Source organism: Cyprinus carpio, chromosome A16, assembly GCF_018340385.1.
Source record: "Cyprinus carpio isolate SPL01 chromosome A16, ASM1834038v1, whole genome shotgun sequence".
In the NCBI taxonomy this organism is placed as follows: Eukaryota; Metazoa; Chordata; class Actinopteri; order Cypriniformes; family Cyprinidae; genus Cyprinus; species Cyprinus carpio.
This window is the reverse complement of record NC_056587.1, coordinates 2,085,452-2,108,923: the sequence shown is the minus strand read 5'-3', so window position 1 is coordinate 2,108,923 and position 23,472 is coordinate 2,085,452. Positions and strand designations below refer to the sequence as shown.

The following is a 23,472-nucleotide window of genomic DNA, read 5'->3' as shown; positions in this document are numbered from 1 at the left end:
CAATGTTTCTGCTGTTTGTCAGTGCTGTTTAATCTGGCTTTAAACCACTGATCTATATATGACTGGATCGCTCATCGCGTTCTAAACTGCCAGCAGGCAGTGAAGCCACCGGAAGTGTTCGATCCGCCATCTTACTAATCCCTACCAGCAGAGAGCACCATTGAGTCACATTCAAACCGCTGACCTAGAATCACCCGATTTGAAGCAGATCAGTAAAACGGAACTAGTTTTTATGTTAAGTGTATGTAAATTAATGTTTACTTCAGATGTTATCTGCAGTGTTTACGGTCTTTTGGGGAAGTATAAGTGATATATTTAAACCGTTTAGGTGGGTGTGTCTGGTGCGCACTGATGATACAGGTAACGATCCACACAAAATATAGCCTATTTCTTTATGAACATAATTATTCAGGAATTATTAAACATGAACGTACTAGTATAAGAAATGGATTTGAATATATTACAATGAATAATACAATTGTGTTGTTAATGTTGCTCTATAATGATAAAAAGCTTAACTTAGGCTACTATCTTGGAAATAAAGCTTTATGTCTTTAAATCCGTACTGTATATATTCAGTTATTTCTCTGAATAAATTCAGATTTCAGAATGAGCACTTTGTCGTTTGTTTTATATGTTGAAGTCATGTCCGTCTGATGTTTGTCATGTTTATGATGTTCGCGACTGTAATGAACGTAGGTTTTTAATAAGTAGGGGAAATTCCCGACATTTAAAAAAATAACCGTTTACATGCCTAGGGTGTTTGCATTGTAATAATGTACAGATATACTTCAGATCTATAAACGCTGACTTATTAGGTAATGTTTTCTCATTAAAATCATACAATTTCCTATTAATTCAATAGAACGTTTACGTACACTAGGGATTACCAATATGGCGGCGCGGCGGCTTCACTTTAATGACGTCATGAGCAATCCAGTTCTATATTATAGATCAGTGCTTTAAACTAGTTTAAAGTCCCCATGATCATCTAAATTAAAGTTTTTTTGGGTGTCAGTATCAATATGTTAGTCTTAAGGTTTTCTATAAGGCAGTGTGCTCTAAAACAGTAACAAAATTTGCATTAAGAAATTATAAGCATTCAAAGCTTGCTATTCATCACTTCTAACAAAATGGCTCAACCTCGTTTTTTTTTTCTTTTTACCCCAGATACCATACTTTTATATATTCTTTCATTATTTAAAAACTGTCGCTTTAATTATCTTCAAGGGGTCATATGATGTTGCTAAAAAGAACATTATTTGGTGTAATGAAATGTGTTTATGCAGTTTAAGTTTCTAAAAACATTATTTTCCACATACTGTACATTTTTGTTTCTCCTCTATGCCCCGCCTTTCTGAAACGTGTTGATTTTTACAAAGCTCATCATTCTGAAAAGCGAGGTGTGCTCTGATTGGCCAGCTATCCAGTGCATAGTGATTGGTCGAATACCTCAAGTGTGTTATGTAAAAATGTTACGCCCCTTACCATACTATGATGCAGAGACAAAAACATTAAAACCTATTATAAACGAGGCATTTGTTGCATCCAGTGGGGACATAATTACGGATTATAACGACAATACCCACGGTTCTCAATTCCAGTCCTCGCGTCCCCCAGCTCTGCATATTTTGCATGTCTCTCTTTGATAACACACCTGATTCAGATAATCAGCTCGTTAGAAGTGAGCTCCATGCATGAACTGTGTTCCGATTGACATGGTCCCTACACAGCGTTCGTTGCTCCCTACTCCCTGAGCAGGGGAAATCTGTTGAACTTTACTTCACTTGTGTGGCATCATATACCTCTGTAAATAAATACAATTTAAATTCACGTCTTGCACACTTCAATGCACTTTGAATGGAACATATACATTCGCTTCTAACTGGAATCATGGTGGAATATCCTGTGATGTCCACTTCACAGGGCATTTCCGTTCGAAAAGAACAAACGTCTGAAGCAATAAGAGAACCATTAAAAATGTGCAGAGCAGGGAGGCATTCTAGTTGTGTCCTCTTTTGGAAGACCAAACAAAGTATTTTCGCTTTCACAAGGAAACACACAGCGTTTTCATAACATGGCGGCGGCAGCAACAGCCAGAATAAAAGTTACACCTTCTTTCTTTGCATGAACATTTGGGCAGCATTATGCAAATCTTTCCACATCGTGACATAGACATGTGGGGGCGTGTTAGAATGAGCAGTTTTAGGTAGGCATGGTTGACTCAACTTTTATAAAGAATATCTCTTTGGATTTGAGACTTTAGTCTTTGCAACTTTACAGATCTTCTTTATGCACAAAGAGCTTGTAACACTCCTAAGAGAAAGGAAAAATTGAAATCGCATCATATGACCCCTTTAAACAAAACTGAAAATCATAAAGAAGGACCTTTCTCTCAAAGTATATTACATAATTCTAGCAATTCTCATTTGCTACTTAAATCTACAACATTTTAAAAAACATCAAATAGATCAAGTAACCACAGAATCAACTTTGTACTGCTGTGCGCGATCGCGTCAAGGATCAGACAATTATACACGTGCATCTTGAAAAGCGGATGTTTTGTGGTATATCTAGTGGTATAGATGAAAATAATATCAAAGGTGCCTTTAGTCCCTTTGTACCCTATAGATTTCAGGAGGAAAACCATGAATAGAAACAGTATTTTTTTTTCTGTCACATGGCCTCGCATTTATCTAAATGTAAAAAAGTTTTTTTTTTTTTTTCTCGGACCTCTGTTTGGAAGAAAAAATAGAGGCCGCAGCTTGGAACTGTAATTGAATACCCCTGACTTATATCATAAAGAAATACTTTATTTGTATGGTTTTGAAATATCTGTGTCACATATTTCCTGTGTGTCATGGTAGATCGGACCCTTATTATAGAATTTCATTACAGAAAAAATTATTTTGAACATGGTAATGGATTAAAACATAGCCTATAAATAACAGGCTGGATGTACAATAACCTTACATCTTTACACTACTTAACCATAGAATATATATTTTGTCTATAGCCTATAAAACATCTTCGTAAATAGGAAGTTTTTTTCTTACTGATATATAATAGGGTAAATACAGAAGCTGAACTAGAAAAGCTTTCATAAGAGCATCAGAACTCAATGTGTTTATCAGTGTGCATAAACCACTCGGCCTCGGTTCTGAGACAATAAACTGAAACTATTCAATATACCTGGAACAGATTACCTGCAGCAAACAACATTAATTAATTCCCAACTACATCATGAAATATACAGTCACTCACGGTACAAAGAGTCCATTGACAGTGACGCACATCGAGCAATCAGTACGCTCAAGTGTGCACTGACCTTTCTGCAATCTGTTTATTTAGAACAGTCAATGATCTCTCATCTGTCTGCGCTCTCCTTCCTAACAAACATCATTATCCCTACAATTACTAACAAAACACAAGAGCCAATACAAAACACACATGCTCTGGGTACAACGGAGTAAGCAGGCATAATGAATAGGACCATTTTACAATGACACAACAGAGAGAGGGAGAGAGATGGTGGCCTTTTCTCACTGAAGGCTTACTTGTGTCCAGTATGTGCTCCATTAGGTCTTTAATAGGCAAGCAGCCCAGTGACTAGGATCACTCATCCATCTTTCTGAATGACGGGCGTTTGCAGAGGTAAATGGGGTCAACTGGGTGGGTGAAAAAATATTGAGCTTTTCACTTACACAGCTTTCAGACCAACCAGGTTATTAGCCCACTTACACAGTCCTCAGGCAAATTAGCAGGTGTCCAGAGGCACAGTTTTTCACCACTTGGATAAAATGATCGTGGTCCACATAATGGACTGTGTTTCAGACTATGGGTGAATGTCATGAAATCTGTTAAGAACATATCTGGATCATTTTTAACCCCAAAATCTGAAGGTATAATAATAATAATAATAATAAAAAAAAAAAAAAAAAAAAGTCCAACAGTTGACATAAAAAATTGTCAGTTTTGTCTTTTATTTTATTTTTTTAAAGTCATGGACATTCTATTTTCACTACATTTCAAATGATATATATTGTGTTTGACAGCATTCTGAGTAAAAATGGTGATGGAAATGACATTCTGAAAATATTTCTAATGAAATGTCAAAATGAAATAACTCTTGCTAAGGTAAATTTCATAGTTAGCATTTTATGTATTATTTAAATACAAATAAATACTTTTAATACCTTTTTGCAAAGTAAAAAAGTGGTTGATCTGATTTTAATTTTCCTTGATATTTACAGGGCTCTAGAGTAACTTTTTGCACTGGTTGCAATGGTGCGCACAAAAGTTAGGTGCACCCAAATTTTCGACCACATTACATTTAACACAGCAGTTTTACAAGTTCACCGTTTTTTTTTTTTTTTTTTTTTAAATCGCTGTCCATTTAGGCAGTATTGACTTGTAAATGATTAACTAACAATCTGGTCAACATAAAGTTCTTTATTTGAAGCACAATTCTACAAGAAAGGTAACTTACTGAAAAAGTGTTGGTGCTTAAAGTGCTTCACTGAGCTAAAATTTAAACTTAAAACATCTCAAGATAAATGAAATAAAAATAAAATCTAAATTAAGTGTTTTAAGGGCTTCAAACTGAAAATCTCATGGGTCAATGTCTTATGGACTATCCTCAATTGCAGTCACATGTCCCTCGGATTGCCAATTCCTGTAGTTTGGCCTTCTAGATCTTTGGCCTTGGCTAAACCAGTTGCCCACAATCTCTCTGGCAGCAAAATCTTCCAGACTTGGCCCCTCTACACTGATTCTTATCAGATCTTCCACTGTGTCTGAATGAAGGGATGCTCTAGTGTCTGATTTGAACAGCTAAACAGTCCCTAAACAGCTTATACTACTGTCTCAGCTATTAAAATAGTTCAGTTTTGTATGTAATAGCAAAGTAATTACATTTTGTTACGTTTTTTTTTTTTTTTTTTTTTTTTTTTAGTTAATTTAGAAAAACGTTTGGAGCATTTTTTGTTTGTTAAATATAAGTTTTAGTTTTTTTTTTAAAGTAACGACCAAGCGGCCAACGTTAGACAGTGAGCCTATGTTAAATCAATTTAGCCTTCGCAAATAATCACGACTCGCCTAAAATAAAATCTATAGATATAAAACAGTTCAAGCATATAACAATGTTTAAACGTTAGACCCAGATAAATGTGCACTATATCCAATAACTTCTGCTATTTAACCAATTAGAGATGCTGCTAACATGGCACCTGATGACTAATTTAGTAGTTTATGTTCCCTTTTTTTTTGCTTTTTAGTCACACCATTGAGAAATTAGGTTGCATGTGCGACCAAATTGGTCGCACTCTAGAGCCCTGTATTTACCTTGATTTATACCCCCCCCCCCCCCCCACACACACACACATAATGTCTTACATTTCATCTCAAGCATGTTTTTCACTTTACACCTTTTATACTTTTGTCTCCACAGTAAGCAAGTAGGCCTACACTAACAAAATGCAAAATGTTGGTTGTAAGAAATGATGTCACAGCTGAGGGGCAGCTTTTGTTTTAATTAATTCATTTATTTTCACACAAATGTCAAGATTTTATTATTTTTCACCATTATTTAGTTAACCATAACACATGTGATAATATATATACAGTGGTGTGAAAAATTGTTGGGCCCTTCCTGATTTCTTTTTTTTTTTTTTTGCATGTTTGTCACACTTTAATGTTTCAGATCATCAAACTAATTTAAATAGTAGTAAAAGATAACACAAGTGAACAAAACATGCAGTTTTGAAATGAAGGTTTTTATTATAAAGGGATAACAAAATCCAAAACTACATGGCCCTGTGTGAAGAAGTGTTTACCCCCTAAACCTAATAACTGGTTGGGCCACCCTTAGCAGCAACAACTGCAATGAAGCATTTGCGATAACTTGCACTGAGTCTGTTACAGCGCTGTGAAGGAATTTTGGTCCACTCATCTATGCAGAATTGTTGTAATTCAGCCACATTGGAGGATTTCCGAGCATGAACCGCCTTTTTAAGGTCATGCCACAGCATCTCAATAGGATTCAGCTCAGGACATTGACTAGGCCACTCCAAAGTCTTCATTTTGTTTTTCTTCAGCCATTCAGAGGTGGACTTGCTGGTGTGTTTTGGATCATTGTCCTGCTGCAGAACCCAAATTCGCTTCAGCTTGAAGTCATGAACAGATGGCCGGACATTCTCCTTCAGGATTTTTTGCAAACAGCAGAATTCGTGGTTCCATTTATCACAGCAGGTCTTCCAGGTCCTGAAGCAGCAAAACAGCCCCAGACCATCACACTACCACCACCATATTTTACTGTTGGTATGATGTTTTTTTTCTGAAATGCAATGTTACTTTTACGCCAGACGTAATGGGACACACACCTTCCAAAAAGTTCAACTTTTGTCTCGTCAGTCCACAGAGTATTGTCCCAAAAGTCTTGGGGATCATCAAGATGTTGTGACAAGTCAGCTCCCTCCCCCTAATTTTCATCGGCACCCCGTCCCAAATCGCCACCCTTCACCAGGCTCCCGACAGGATTGGGTGTGTGAGAGAGGAGGGGCGCTGGACGAGCCAGGGCTGAAGGCGTGTGATGGGGCACAGCTGATGTAAATGGAGCCTCATCACCGCCACTGTTTAAAAAGCCCAACGCGCCTCTCCTCAGGAGACCGATCTCTTCCCTGTGCATGCACACTGGTGTCCTCGTGGGTCCAGGGTCCAGTAAGGGATTCCCGCGTCGCCAGAGACATGAGCTGCCGGACCCGCGGTCCGGATGAGAACCACACCCGTTACACGGCCGTTGGGCCAGGATGCCGGGCCGTCTATCCCCTTCAAGCACCGCGGCCAGCAAGAAGGATGCAGCCACTGGAAGAAGCCGCCACCCCTCGCGCCCCGGACCGAAGAGGGGAGCGCGTGCGGCAGCTGGATTCCGCCCCTTACCTGGACCCTTCCCTCCTGAACACTGCCCCACCTACACAAACCCCGCAGCACGACGAGGACACCAGATTCCCTGTTTATTTTGGACACTTTTCCCCTTTGGGAACTTTTGTTTTCCTGTTTTGGTTTATTTTATGTTAATAAAAGCCTCTCCAAGGCCTGACGCCACCCCCACTGTGTCTGTCATTTGCTCCTCCCGCCACAATGTTTTCTAGCAAAACTGAGATGAGCTTTTAGGTTCTTTTTGCTCAGCAGCGGTTTTCGTCTTGGAACATTTTTGCCCAGTCTCTTTCTTATGGTGGAGTCATGAACACTGACCTTAACTGAGGTAAGTGAGGCCTGCAGTTCTTTGGATGTTGTTGCGGGGTCTTTTGTAACCTCTTGGAGGAGTCGTTGCTGTGCTCTTGGGGTAATTTTGGTCGGCCGGCCACTCCTGGGAAGGTTCTCCACTGTTCCATGTTTTCTCCATTTGTGAATAATGGCTCTCACTGTGGTTCGCTGCAGCCCCAAAGCTTTAGAAATGGCTTTATAACCTTTTCCAGACTGATAGATCTCAATTACTTTTTCTTCTTTCTCATTTGTTTCTGAATTTCTTTGGATCTCGGCATGATGTCTAACTTTTGAGGATATTTTGGTCTACTTCACTTTGTCAGGCAGGTCCTATTTAAGAGATTTCTTGATTGTGAACAGGTGTGGCAGTAAATCAGGCCTGGGTGTGGCTAGAGAAAATGAACTCAGGTGTGATAAACCACAGTTTTAACGGGGGCAAACACTACTTCACACAGGGCCATGTAATTTTGGATTTTGTTTTCCCTTAATAATAAAAACCTTCATTTAAAAACTGCATGTTGTGTTTACTTTTGTTATCTTTGACTAATATTTAAATTTGTTTGAAGATGTGAAACATTAAAGTGTGACGAACATGCAAAAAAAAAAAAAAAAAGAAATCAGGAAGGGGGCCAACAATTTTTCACACCACTGTGTGTGTGTGTGTGTGTGTGTGTGTGTGTGTGTGTGTATATATATATATATATATACACACATATATAAAGGATTAAAAGTCTGAGATAAAACAATCAACGGATAAAATTCCATCTATACATTAGGGCTGCACGATAAATCGCATGCGATATTTAATGCACATCTCATTAGTAAAGTCGGTTCTGTAATCAGCAGTAAATCTCCATTACCTGCGCACTTTCACATGGAGCAGCATTAACTACACAGAGCCGTTGTTCACTGACAAGCTGCACAAAACATGCACAAAATATGATCATGTTTTTGCGCAGCTTGTCAGTGAACAACGGCTCTGTGTAGTTAATGCTGCTCCATGTGAAAGATGCGCATTAAATATCGAATGCAATTTATCGTGCAGCCCTACTATACATAATGGGCATTTGATATATTACACGACAACTGGCATGAAAATGTGCCTAACGCCATGATAATATAACAATGCAAAAAAACGTACTGATCGTAAAAATAGGCTTAAATTCTTTATGCAAAATAAATCTTATTTTTCTTTAGATTTGGGGGTGAAATGTGACATAGGGATGTTTTTTTGTGAGACTTGTCCTTACAGTACTCTGGTCTGTAAAGTGTTAACCTGTCAACTCAGGACAGATATCCATACTAAAAATTAGGCTGATGTAATTGGCGATGTTGACACATTTGTCACAAAAATCAGCAGAGATAAGGTTCAGTCCAGCCATTACCGGCATCTCAAATCTCGATTCTACTTCTTGTCTTTTCCTTGTCTCAAAAAAAAAACAAAAAAACATGTGGATTGTGGATCTTAAATCACAAAACAAAAAATGCATCAACTAAGAGTGATTTTAATGATTCTAAGCAGCAGTTTCACGGAAATGGGATGTGCAGAGATTAGCATCTACACAGATAAATGACAGCCAAAGACACTAAAGCATCTAAAAAGAGAGTGTACGCACATAATCTTTACACTTGCAGGCAACCTTTGCATCTGATCTCCACCCAGTAAGTAAGGAGAGCTGCTACATGCGGCCCTCATTTCCCCCTCACTCTTTCAGAATGGCATGCAACAGCCATGACATTTACTGGCGCCATCGGCACTCTGGATCCGAGACACTATCAGAGCCGTTGTAGGGTGTGATTTCCCCCTGGTCCACCTCTTGAGATTTCTGTTGTTCTGCTGTACTAACAAATAGATCCATTACATAGATTCCAGACACAGCAACCATCCATCCGTCCATCTGTGTCTCGTCCGTTCAGTGGATGTACAATGTTGTCAGGGGCCAGTGTTTGTAGCCAGAACAACTGCTATGCCCACACATCCTTTCAGTCTTGAGCCACCTACATAAACTGTGCTGAAAGAATAATAGCCAGTCACACATACAAACAAATCGTGACACTTCCACTGCCTGAACACCATGGACACAGACAGCTCCCACAAACCACACGTCCTGTCCAATATCCCACTAGCAGAGAGTTTCACCCTTCACAGCAGAAGCTGCACAAGCAAAGATACCTCTACTGGTGTAGAAAGACACCACCTCATCTCCACTAGCACAGAACAAAATGATAATACTGATGTACTTAAAGGCACAATATGATTTAATATATATTTAAGACAATATAAATAAGATTTATGTAATAAAATATCCAAAACCACTTGCACAGTGTTATATATTTCCTGCAGCCGTGCACTTACGTTATCCCAAAAGGTCCCAAGGATTTGTAAAACCAAAAAATTAGCAATTTTAAATAATGGCCCATCCCAGTTCATTGTCACCTATCAATGATGTAATATCCACGCTAACTGTTTTCACTTTTAGAAACTATGGCAACACACATGCACAAAAATGCTGCTGTACAGTTAAACTAAATCCATTATGGCTGTCACAAATAAAATGTTGACTGCAGCATTAAAGTGCCCCATTATGGATTTTTGAAAATTACCTTTCATGAAGTGTGTAATATAGCTCTAAGTGAATGAAAACATCCTGCAAAGTTGTAAGTCTGAAAATGCACCGTGTATAAAGTTATTGTCTCTCAAAAGAAAGAGTCGAACCCGAATCATTGAAATGAGTCATTTTTAAAACGAATCCCAAGCCGTTTCATGTTGACGTCAACATGAAACATTAGCATATTGCCCACCCACTTGTTGGTCTTTTCCCGTTGGTCTGCCACTTTAGGAGTGGTAAAAATAGTGGTTTCCTCAGTAACGCTGTACACAAGGGGTCGACCGATTATTGGCGTGGCCGATTATCGGCGCCGATATTAAGCATTTTTATTGTTATCGGCATCGGCCATTTTCAAAACCGATTTGCCGATAAAAACCATTTTATTTTGAAATGCGCGATCTGGCACTGATCCAGCCACCTCAGTCAGAGCGCACCGCTCTGTGGCCTAGACTAAGCCCCGCCCATCGTCCGTCTGATTTGTTGGGAGTCACGAGCCTGGCCAATCAATACGGCTGGCGCGGCTGGAAAATGTTCCGCTCTCACACACCGAAAGCACAGGAGCTGCTTCAGTGATCATCATCACACATCAATAATTATCTCTCGAAGGTAAGAATGCAGTAAACGTTCCTGAAGTTGCAATAAATCATTACACTGAAGTTGCAAAACACCTAAATATAATCGATTTATGATGACAAGCCCCGTTCAGTTATTATACTGTGAATTCCCGGTCAATGTCCGTCATTGCAGTGATATGCTTTAACGGATCAACACATCAGTGCTGAGATAGTGAAACTAAAACCTACTTCTCTCACCATTTGGCCAACTTAACGTTATATTGTGAATAGATTATCAACACGAATGAATTCACTCGCGTCTGCTGCGGTTTTTTTTTTTTGTGTTGCTTCACTGAACAGCGTCCATTCCGTTAGGGCTCTTAGTCAAAAAAATTGCACATATTTGGAGAAATATTGCTTTATTCTAACATGTTTGCATGGGGATTTCCCCCCTTCTGGTCTATGCATCCCTGCCTCTGCTGAATAACTTTTATCCCCGGTGGGGATAAAAACATCATGCAAACCCGCTCTGACGTCCAGATCTGAATCAAATGATACGCGATCCGTTTGAAGCGCATCGAAACAGTGAATCATTTTGCGACGCAATGGTTTAACTGATTCGGAGTTTCAAAAATCTCCGTTGTGTTCTTTTCTCGCTTTCTCGATGTAATTTTTTGTTTGAATAACCGTGGACATTAAATCATTACAATTAATAGGCCTAACGTAGGCTTACAATGTTTTTATTAAACTGAGATCACACTAAATACAATTTCCGTCGTATTAAAAACATTTCATAAAATTTTTCAAAAGCACCCCCCCCCACCTCTGTTTATTTCACAAATCGCACCCTGCTAATAACCCTATGCTAATAACGTAAATTTGTCACGAATCTCACATTGCACGTTTCTGGATGACGCTGTCCTGTATACTTCCTAGTTTGTATCGCCGTGATAAACAGTCAAACAAACATTTTACACATCAAAAATAAAAAAAAAAACACTATTACAATATGGGTTGTATATGATTTTAATGCAATTCTGGGTTGCAAATAAAATGCTAAATATAACACACACACACACACACACACACACATATATATATATATATATATATGAGAGAGAGAGAGAGATTACATTTATTTTCCATTATTTGTTCATTTGTCGCTGTTTAAATTTTGCTTTAAGTTTTACTTAGTTTACAGAATGCTACTGATGGATGCTCCCAGCACTTTTTGTTTGTTGTTATTATTAATATTAATGTTGTTATTATGAACAGTTCTCAGAATTAAAGATGTGTTAAAATAATTTAAAGAGAGTCTTTGTCAGAGGCCTTTTTATTCTTAATTTTGACATAAATTTTAATTTTTTACACTAGACACATATAGGCAAAAAAATATCGGTTATCGGTCTCCTTGATCTGTAATAATCGGTATCGGCATCGGCCCTGAAAAATGCATATCGGTCGATCCCTACTGTACACACAAAGCAGCACTGCGCTCACAAACGCTGCTTTATCAGGCATTACAGGCAAGATGAAATGAAAATGAGACCAATCGGACCAATCTGCACCGATTAGTGTCATGCTAAGGAGGGGTTTGGAAAAATGAATCGTTGAGCGAATCGTTTGGGAATCTTTGTGCAAGTAAGGTAAAAATAAATGCATATTATAAGACAATGAAAGTGTTTTTTTTGATCTTACACGCATGTCAGCCTGTTGTTGGGGACCCTCAAAACCAAAATATGAATCTTTCATTACTCATAATAGGGGCATTTTAAATTTAGATCTGCTCAAAGTTGCACCATGGCCCTTTTTCCATACTTTTTCAGTGTTGTGTATTATAACCAATCACACACGAGTCTATTAAGTTTATGAATGCAACGGCCAATCAGAGGTGTTCAGATGACTCATTGCTGAAACTCCGCAGTTTTGTTGTTCATTGTTCATTGCGCATGCTCGCTGAAGGAATTCTGCTCTCTCATAAATTCTCTCATCACAAACAACAAAGTGCAGATGTATGTATGATGTATGTAGAAGATTTATTCATCAAACAGTGTATAGACAGCTTTACTGATTATAAAGGGAGTTTTTTGAGAGTGCCTAAATTTGCGCTAAACTGAAGTCAGTCATACTGTTCTTTGACAGTGTAAATGTTATTTGCTCGCTTTCTCTGTATAACTTATTCACTGTTTGAATAACTTTGAAAGGTACAGGTAAAAAAAATAAAAAAATAAAAAAAATAAAAACTCCCATGAACATGATTTGGACATCTCTGGATATCTCCCATCATTCCACTTTCTTTCATAGTGTGATCAAGCTTTGCCTTCACTTTAGGTAGAAAAAAATATATAAATTCACTACATCAATTTCTATGACTTTTTAAGATCTTATAATTTGATTTCAATAGTTAATTTAATTTAGTCAATCAGACCATCATTCAGGCACATTTCCTCCTTCAGCTTAGACAGAGACCATTAGGAGTTTGAACTAAACTTACTGCTTAGATGCCAGTTCATTATCCCCTGCTTGAGCAATAGCCAATGTACTCTAGACATAAATTCTTAATACTGATAAAATTAACACTTTAGAGAAGCCATTCAACACTGCTGTCTTAACAGCACATATATTTGCTTTTGTCTGCACAGAGCCAAGAGTGGCCAAAGTTTTTCGATAATTGGAAAGTTTGAACTACTATCACAACCAATAATAAAAGAACGCCAATGCTCGCACGGAACCTATTAATGTCCCTCATTTGCAATCTCATTTTGCCAGGAACCCATCAAGAGAAGGTCTGCGTTTTTTAGGACTTTATCAAGTGCTGGCAAACGCAATTTAATTTCACTATTGTGAGTGGAAATAGCTCTTTGCAGGCGGGGGGGTTGGCACAGCGTCTGACAAACGTTTTCTGATTGGTGACATCAATTTGAATAGTTCAACCATGTGGCTCCAGCTCTATCAGCACCAAGAAAGACAATGTGCAGGAGGCCAACAGGAGCCATTAGAGAAACAGCGGGGGGATGAGGATGAGATAAGAAACGTGCACACACACACATTTCCTCACCTGTGCACCCAGACACTCGTTACAGCCCACAGATAGAAGTGGTAAGAACAATACAGGAAATGAAAGACAAAAGAGGTGAAAATTTTAAGAAAATTAGAGGAGGATTGTGTATGTATATATGTGTGGGCATCAGCCATCATATATGTGATCTACTGTTCCAAGCAAAGCTAAGATCCAGAAGGGAGACAGATTTAGAGCTTTCAAATCATATTAACAAATGATCTTATTATAGATTTATATACTTTATAAATATAAACAGTCAGGGTTATTATATATATATATATATATATATATATATATATATATATATATATTATTGTAGCATTAGCTGATTCTGTGGATGCAGTGAGAAACTATGTGCGTCCTCTCTGAAGTTCATTACCTCCTCAGCATGACCTACTTTTAAAATTTCAGGATCAATAATCTAATAAGGTTGAGTACAGAAACACATAAGAAAGAAATGCCTCAAGACAATCTTCTGCCTGGCATCGCTGATAATATTAGGAGTGTATTTGTCCAAAATTTCTGCTGTGAATATTCTTAGTATACTGTTCTGTAAGAATGCATTAGTTTAGTTAGTTAGTATTATTAATAAAAGGACAAGCTGATGTCTTGTGGCTAGAGAACTGGATTTAATGTAAACCAGATTGTACAACTGCTCAATGGAAAGAGAGAGAGAGAGAGAGAGAGAGAGAGAGAGAGAGAGAGAGAGAGAGAGAGAGAGAGAGAGAGAGAGAGAGAACAGAAAGATGGCTATCAATCTATATTGCATCACCCATTCACAGAATATGATATGGGGCTCATCTTGAGGGTTATACAAAAAGGAAGGGTATTTGGTGTACCTGTGCAACCTGTCAAATTAAGGAAGTGTGTTTCACTTAAAAAAACTAAATGGTTTCTACCATAAAATGTATGTGTGTGTAGTTGTGTAGTTGGTTACCTGCTGATGGGTGAGCTGTGCTCTGTGAGGGACACCAGCAGTTTGAGAGCATATACCGGTACAGGATCTGGCTCCAGAAGCAGAGTCTCATACCTGCAGAGAAGAAAAAAAAAAAAACATTACAAAAACTACACAATATGTATGCAATTCGATACAAGTTAATTCATGTCATAAAGAGACTACCAAACATTGTACCTTTTATATGTTGCTGACACTTTCTCTGGGAATGGAACCAGTTCCAATAAGATTTCGGAACCAAATTTGATGTGAATTTTCACAAAAATTGTGTTGATAGTTGTGGGATTTTCTGCTTTGCAGTGAAAACTTACAATTAACTATCATTTTATTGTCTATTACTGTAATACTGCTTTTGAATTTTTTAGTACAGTTTAAGAGAATACTTTATATCATGTATCGTCGATCTCACGGGCTGACGATATATGATGATTTGAAAAATGACCATATTGCCCAACACCACTGTACATTAAGCATTTGTGCAAGCTATTGTGTGCACAGACAAATTGCTCGGTGCTGGAAACTTCACATTAGATCATGCCTATTTAGGACACAATCTTAGTTTCAATAAATAGAGAGGATGGAGGAGTAAACTGAAAGAGCATAATATAGGTGAGTGGTGAGTCTTACTGTGGCAGCAGGGCCTCAGAGATGAGTGTTAGCAAGCGAGTGTTGGAGGAGATGCCTTCACCTTCCCACTCTCTCTCTCGTTCTCTCCCTCCATCTCTCTCTCTCTCCTCCACCTCGTCTTGGCTCAGCAGCAGCAGCGTGATCTCTGACAGCACACGCAAACTCACAATACGCCATTCCACTGGGACACACACACAGCAGAAGGGTTAGATATATACTTTCTCACATGCATGCAAAAAGCTAAAAGATGCACAAATATAAATATAACATAATATAATCAACATATCCATAACTCTTATTCAAAGAATAGAGAGATGTTTGTTTCTCATGATCTTAAAAAAATTTTGTTCAAAAGGTTTATGCTTAAAATGGTTTAAATGTGTAGGCAAATGCAAAATGTGCCTATCAATAAATGTATTTACATAAATAAATAAATATTGATAATTATAATATTATTAATAACTTTGGAAAAACATTCAAAGAAAAAAAAGAAAAAGAAAAAAAAACACTCGTTTTTGGTCCATCCATAATTGATTTGTATTTTTTTCAGCTTTGTGTAATAATACTATCATAAACCAGCTTTCATATAAATAATTACTATGTGCAAAAGTGCAAAAAAAAAAAAAAAAAAAAAAAAAAATTGTTTACATTTTTCAGTTCTAATATAAACAACCCAGGCTCATTGGAATTAAATCTGAAATCTGGCGATGTTTTATGATGATGTTTTTTCTAAGTATTATAACAGTTTGGAAATTAAATATCTTTATTTGTATGTATATATATATATAATATATATATATATATATATATATATATATATATATATATATATTATATATACACACACACACACACACACACACACACAAATAAAGTTGTTGATGTTTTACTGATGTTTTATTTCACATGGAAATTACAGTGACATTTCTGTATAGGTTTACAGTACATTTTAAATGGCAGAGACATATTTCCAATGAGACATGGTTTCATATAAATGTATATCCACTGTTAGTTGACAAAAAAAGTGAGAATGTGAAAATGGGTTCTATGAGCATCTAAGTCCACAGGGCCCAAGAAACACCGAATTTTTTTTCTTCCATTTGTGCTATTTTATAGTTTTGATGACTTTACTATAATTCTAAAGTATAGACAATCGTAATAAAGAATGAATAGTGTGCTAAACCTTGATTCACAGTGAATAATTGTCTGCTTATTTGGAGCTGAAATGTGTTCTCACCATTTTTACTGAAGGCCAGAGATGCCAGAGGTGGTGCAATCAAATCCACAACTGGGGAAACAAAGAAAGAAGTGCATTATTTTAAAAGTGAGAAATCTCACCTACATGTGGTTAGTCTCACCAGACCACACACACACACGGCGTGAGTGAGAGTGAAACAGCTGGAAGCAGAAGACTGAGAGAGTGCTCTGAAGAGCTCCAATTTGCATGGAAATGTGATGTCAGCTCTGCCCTTTGATCATAGAAAGTGTGTTCCAACAAAAGGCCTTACGCCAGCTCTTTTGAAAATTAGAATCAGGTTTTACGATTATTACCAACTACAATCAGCCACATGGCAGCAAACGTTGTGCACAGGTGTCTTAATGTGGATGGCTGTGGGCATCTCCCAAACAAAGGATTTCACTCTCTCTGATTCTAAGTGAAAAGAACACCAAAGAAACATATTGTAAAGGTTATCTATGAATTTTCCTCTTCTTGTATCTATTGCAAGACACAGATTTTTTTCAGTGAGCTGCAAGCATTGTACAGGTGCTATGCTAAACCCGTGGCACATCTTTGATCTCCTGCCCGCTCCTTATGAGACGTTTGTCAGGAATGCCAGTATAATGGTAATTCTTTCTCTGTAGCTTAGTTAAGGTATGTTTGAACATTAGAATCAAGAGCGTTTTCTACCCAGACAGCCATTAATATGGGTCAATGACGAGTAAGTGTTCTTGAGAAAGAAAAGGAAAAACTTTTAAAAATCTAGTTAAACACACATGTGCTGTGTTCTTAGAATTTCTTTTTCTATTCATGCTGGTTTCATATGGTTTTGAAAAACTCTTATACTATTCAACAAAAAATTACATTTAATGAAAATGTCAAACAAATCTATGATTTTGGCCACAACTTTGATTTTGATTAACTTAATAAGAAATAATAAGTTACAACTACTTAAAGGAGTCATATGATGCCATTTAAATGTTTCCTTTCTCTTTGGAGTGTTACAAGCTCTTGGTGCATAAAGAAGATGTATAAAGTTGCAAAGACTAAAGTCTCAAATCCAAAGAGATATTCTTTATAAAAGTTAAGAGTCAACCACGCATCCTAAAACGGCTCGTTCCAACACGCCCCCACGTCACGATGTGTGAAGATTTGCATAACGCCACGCAAATGTTCACGCAAAGAAAGAAGGCATAACTTTTATTCTCTGTGTCGCTGCCGCTGCCATGTTGTGGAGACGCTGTGTGTTTCGTTGTGAAATTTCATTGTGTTTGGTCTTCCAAAAGAGGACACAACTAGAAATCAGTGGTTAAGTTGTATTTCAACACTGTTCCAGAACAGTTCAACCCAAATATTCAGATGTGTGCTGCGCATTTTATGGAGGATGAGGACTGTTTCCTCAACCTGCAGTCTAGCCTACAATGCATCTGTGGCACAACGGCTGTTTCTATAAAGTGGGGCGCAGTTTCAATTTTGCAAGGACAGTCTGGCACTTCTGACTCACAGCCTGTAAGTATGTTTTTTATATTTAAATAATTTGCCAATGATGAGTTATGAGCAGCGTAGAGTACGCTTGTTTGTTGTTTCTCCGATCACAAATGCAGACATGGTTTTATGTTTAACCAAAAATCGACACGTTTCAAAAAAGGCGGGGCATAGAGGAGCAACAATAATGTACAGTATGTGGAAAATAATGTGTTTTTTTAACCTTAAACCACATAAACACATTGAATTACACCAAATACACAAAATAATATTCTTTTTAGCAATGTCATATGACCCCTTTGAGGTTTTATTTTTATTAATAGTAGTAATAGTACTATTGGTAATGTTAAAAGGGTCATATGATGTTGCTAAAAAGAAGCCTTTGTATCTAGAATCCTCATTAGTATTGGTTCAAATAAACCAGACTATGCTATATAGTGTGTGTGTGTGTGTGTGTGTGTGTGTGTGTGTGTGTGTGTGTTTTGAGAGTGAAAAATGGGATCTAATGACTCCTGGCGAACTGTAATTAAGGTGCCTTCTCCTATTATAGAGTATCAGAGAGTCTGTGTCCTCTCACCGCTTGCTGATGCATCAGTCCTACAGAACGCACGTCAATACTCATTACAAAAGCCTTACACACAGAGAGATATACACACTCCCTTCACTCCTGAGTGATTTCCTGTTGCTGAGAGGTTTGTGAGAATAATAGTACTGTGCAGAGGGCAGCTGTGATCTCAGTTGTAGCTCCGTCAGGCATGAGGACGTGAGATCTCAGGTTAGACGTGAATGTGGCCCTTACTGCTCTGATGCACAGCTTGATATTGTGTTTGTGAGCCTGTCATTATGGAGGGAAAGTTTAAATTGCTGAATGGGGCCAAATAGAGGGTTTAGAGACTAACTTTGCCAGAACATTTTCATCAACACCTTCCATACACTTTCATGGGGAGACTATTTGTGCAATAGTCCCATAACATACTTCAACAAAATGTAGCTAAATGCTGTTGGAAAGATGCTTAAATAATTTAGAAATAACTGGGAGAGACTAAATTAATAGCAGAACATCACAGAGTGGTATATGTATACTCACAGTGCAGTGATAGAGGCTGAGAAGAGCGGGATGTTGGGAAATGGCCTCCACTGCAGATAGTGTGTTTCTGATCAGTTCCTCGGACGCTGCTTGACCTGTTAATTGTGGACAAAATTATCATAGAAGGCATAAGTTTAGGTATACAACAGTAATCTCACTTTTGAACAATACATTTTTAAGCAACGACTGAAAAAAACAAATATTACACTGGAAGACATCAACAATTTAACTACATTTGATCTCCCGAAAAACAACATTTCTGAAAAATTGCAGCTAAAATACATTCGAGCCGCACATCTGATTTGAATCAGCGAAGTGCCTTGAACACTAAAGAATGTAGTTCATGCAAGAATGGTTTATAGTAAAAAGCACAGAAAGAGATGTTGAAGAGTTTGTGAAAGCCTTAGATAAATAAAACAGTAAATAAAAACTTACCTATAGCACTTCCCAAACTCGTCTCATTAGAGTCAATGGAGGTTATGTGATTCTTTCCATAGTGAAAGAGAAAAGAGATATTTAAACTTACACATTTTAATCATTCATTCAATCATTCATTTTCACTGAGTTATGAACAAAAACAACTACCACTTTTTGGACGTAACATGCAACATAATTAAATGGCCAATGTCAATACTGATTCTAATATTTATAGACAGGATGGCTGATATGTCTAATGTAATTTAATGAAAGATTTACACAAAATTGCTGAATTTAAACTTTTTTTATAATAATAATATTAATAATAATAATAATGCATTTTGAAATAGATTTAAATAAAAACAGTTATTTGAAATTGTAATACTATTTAACATTTAATATTTGTACAGTTTTGGTTTTTGTTGTTCAATTACATGCAGCCTAGATGAGCATAAGAGACTTCTTTAAAAAATAAAAAAAATATATAAATAACAAATCTTACCAACCCCAAACTTGTGAAGAGTACTGTGTGCTTATATAGCAAATGGCTTAAAAAGGAAACATTTACAAGACTTTTAATCAGTAATCACTAAACTGAGATACTCACCAGCAGTTTTCCAAATTTGATGAGAAAGGCCTCAGTCACCACCTGCGGTCGGAAGATCTGTCAAAGCAAACAGGCACAGTCATGAAGCGATGTAGTCTAAAAGACACTTCACCAACCTACCTCACTGTACAACATTGCTATTCACTACCCTTGAGTCTTATTCCGTTTGAGTTCCACCAAAGACTGTCAGTCTTCACTTGAGCTGTAGTGGCTATGAAGTCTTACAGTTGTCTTGAACACAGCTGAATGTACGTTGCAGATTTCTTTCATCGTACTGCAAAATTGGCAGTCTTGGATCTATTAATGCATCATGCTCACCGACGGCCGATGAATTGCTTTTGCAATGAATCTTCTGGCAGGTTCAGAATTTTTAGGCCGCATTGCTGCGCTCTAGATGCTCAACGCTGTCAATCGTGACAAAAATCCCAGCTTCGCTGCGCATCGTACAGAATGTTAATGTCACTGAGGAATGTCACCGTTAAAGTCTGCCGTGGGCTTTACCCAAGATCTCATCCGGGACACATCGTACCGTACAATCTGACAAGCAACGATTGTAGAGGAGAGCAAAAAAAAAAAAAAAAATATTCGCAAAATGTTCAGCCGGTTTAAGAGAAAATGTTCCTGGGATGTGATCCTCCTCTGTGGAGGACTTCAGCGCTGTTGTGAGAATGAGGCTGTTCATGTTTGTGCTGTAGTACAGTAGGACAGAGGTCATAGTCCTGGACAGTGAGGTATTGAGATCTTATCCACTCTCGCCTCTGAGAACCACACCGGATCTGACCTCTGTGCTGACCCCTGTGACTGATGAGTGTTGTGAGTGTCAGTGTAGTGTGCTGGCTGTCAGTGAAGCAACAGGCCAGAGAGACAGATGAGACAACAGAAAAAGATCATCACATGAATGTATGTATGGATGAACAAACACAGAGGCATGGTCTCACATTACAAGAGCACGACGCCTCACAGAACCACACAGCAGCTGAAGAGATCACGCACACAAGGCTCAAGGGCATAAGAGGCCAGTGAAGTCTCAAAGATGCAGACCAACCTGCTACTGGGAAGACAACCAGCTATGCCCTACAGCATTTTTCTTAACATCAGAACACACACACACACACACCGGAATGGTGTAGCTAGATTTTTGACTACAGGCACACTGCAGCTTATTCTAGCCAAGTACCGCCCACTTAGGCAGAAGGGGGTCAACTGTCTGACAAAAGTTTGGAAATTTAAAATAACAGTAAAGCCATCACAACTGTGAAATAACACATATATAAATATTTGCATTATTCAGTGACACAAATGTTATATAAAATCAAAATGTTCATATATCCATCTCATATTTCAGCTTCTTCAAATCAGCCACCCTCAAATGACCCTTCTGCAATCATTATAACACACTGATTTACTGCTCGAGAACATTTCTTCTTATTATCTGTTGAAAACAGTTGTGCCACTCAATACATTTGGGGAAACCGTGATACATGTTTTGTCAAGATTTTATTCAGGATTCTCTGATAAATAGAAAGTGAAAAAATTAAATAAAAATAAACAATCCATCCAGTGTTTCCCACAGACTTGCACTCTATTTGTGGTGACATATATGCAAATTTATTTTCTGCCAACAGGAGGCGCTTGTAGAGCAGGAGAGATAGAGGTTTCCCCAGTAACAGCTGTACACAAAGCAGCTCTCAGCTCACAAACGCTACTTTATCAGACAGTACATGCTTATTTTATTTACAAGTGTCATGTTTGTGATTTTTTTTTTTCATGCAAGCTATAGCTTCTGACCTTTAAATCAAAACATACTCATTATTTTATGACATCAATTACCGCTTTATTCAATCAGAAACACAGTCTAAATGTTATTTGTGTAGGCTATTTTACTTTAAATTATTTAGAAGTAGGCCAACAGCGCCCCCTACAGATTAAAACTTCTTACCGAACAGGCATTAGGACCTGGGAAAGGCTGCGCTGCACTTGCTATTACTGTTTACTCTATCATACAACGAATGCGTCATTCTGTACATGCTTTCACAGATTAAATGCAGCGATCCAAAACAGTGAATCTAAAACCAAATAATGCAAAAAAAATATCATGCAACCCAAACACTAACACAACACAAACTCATATGATTTAATAAATTAAAACCATCAAAAAGACACAACTACATAATTTTTCATATCGGGCTGATGCCGATATTTACATTTAAAGCCATTACCATCCAATTTCTAAATCAAATCTATAAAATCTCTCATCCCTAGCCCCTTTCTGGTCAAAGATCAGCGACGGCCCCAGATTATTGTTTCACTTTAACAGCACATTAAACATAACTCTCTTACTTGATCTGGAGAAACTGTGCATCAGTTGAAAGTTTAAAGATTCTAACTTCGATATTTGACCACTGTTTTGATAAAACAGTGTTGCAGTGACAGTCATTTTTAGAATAGAAATTCACAACGCATTCATATTCAGTCACGTCTGCAGTGGTTTATTTGTGTTCACATAGATTCACTGAACAGCGTCAATAAGGGTTTATAGTCCAAAGTTGCATATACATGGAGATATTTAGATATATTTACTGATTTTTACTTCATATTTCTTCAGACAGAATCATCATTTCTATTAATTTTCCACTGATTTACGTTATCTGATGATAATTATCCGCTCAGAGCGCTCTCTCTGTGTCTTGTCCATCATAATTGTGCATCATATTCCGCCCCGTCCTATCCTGTGATGCAGTTCCTGTACACTTCCGTGTTTATATCTGACCACAACAACACAGAGAAACCTGTGTACCCACGAAATATCCAAATAATAAACACAATTACGTTAGCAAATGGTTTGTATGTGATTTTCTTGAAATTTGGGGCATTTTATAACAACATTGAAAATGTACATCTGAAATGTTAATTTGTGCAGCGATATAAAAGGCTATAAATAGCATATTTTTACAACAGTAGACGACCAAATTCCACATGAGATCGCAAAAGGAAGTTATTACAAACACTCTATAAAGTTATAAATTAATAATTTAACAAAAAATCACAAAAAATCTCATAAATAGCCTTATGCAACTACATACCATTGTTAGCACTAATGCAGCTACATAACAGGTGCAGTTCTTCTTCATAATGCATTCTGTCATAATAATTCACGTAAGGTCATAAGAAAATGTTTTGTTGTATTTTTATAGAAACTTTTGAAAATAGTTGGGTAAATAAATACTGGGATTTAAGCGATGTGGCTTGGTAAACCTTGTAATGTCAGAATTAAGGCTAATAATGGCTGAATAAAACAAAAGAATAATGATAAAAGAATAATGAGAACAATGTCTCATACCTGGCGGAGGTGTGAAAGGCTCATCAAGTGACAACAATGGAATCATGAATGGGGCAGTTTGCCGATCCAGACAGATAATAGCACAAAGGAGAGCTTACAGGGGCCACAAATCAAATTTATTAGCCTTTTATTAGCCTTCTCTAAAAACACACGACATGGTCTTATAAAATGTTTCATAAAATTCACAGTTTGTGAGATTATGTTCTGAAATATCAAATGAAGCATTAGTAGACTTGTGGCTGTAGCTT

The 23,472-nt window shown here is 37.4% G+C and overlaps 1 protein-coding gene across 3 annotated transcripts in view; it reads right to left on the bottom strand.

The window, feature by feature from the left end:
* ulk4 (unc-51 like kinase 4) overlaps nt 1-23,472 on the bottom strand; it is a 187,157-nt gene that overhangs the window by 82,038 nt on the left and 81,647 nt on the right. For 2 of the 3 annotated variants that reach the window (XM_042771992.1, XM_042771993.1), the window contains exons 25-30: nt 19,885-19,941; nt 19,296-19,347; nt 18,861-18,955; nt 16,307-16,358; nt 15,070-15,250; nt 14,425-14,517 (exon numbers count right to left, since the gene is read on the bottom strand). In XM_042771992.1, coding sequence (XP_042627926.1) covers nt 14,425-14,517; nt 15,070-15,250; nt 16,307-16,358; nt 18,861-18,955; nt 19,296-19,347; nt 19,885-19,941 — 530 coding nt within the window. Of the gene's footprint in view, nt 1-8,592; nt 9,276-14,424; nt 14,518-15,069; nt 15,251-16,306; nt 16,359-18,860; nt 18,956-19,295; nt 19,348-19,884; nt 19,942-23,472 lie in introns of those variants that run through there. The other variant, XM_042771994.1, reaches the window with a different exon arrangement.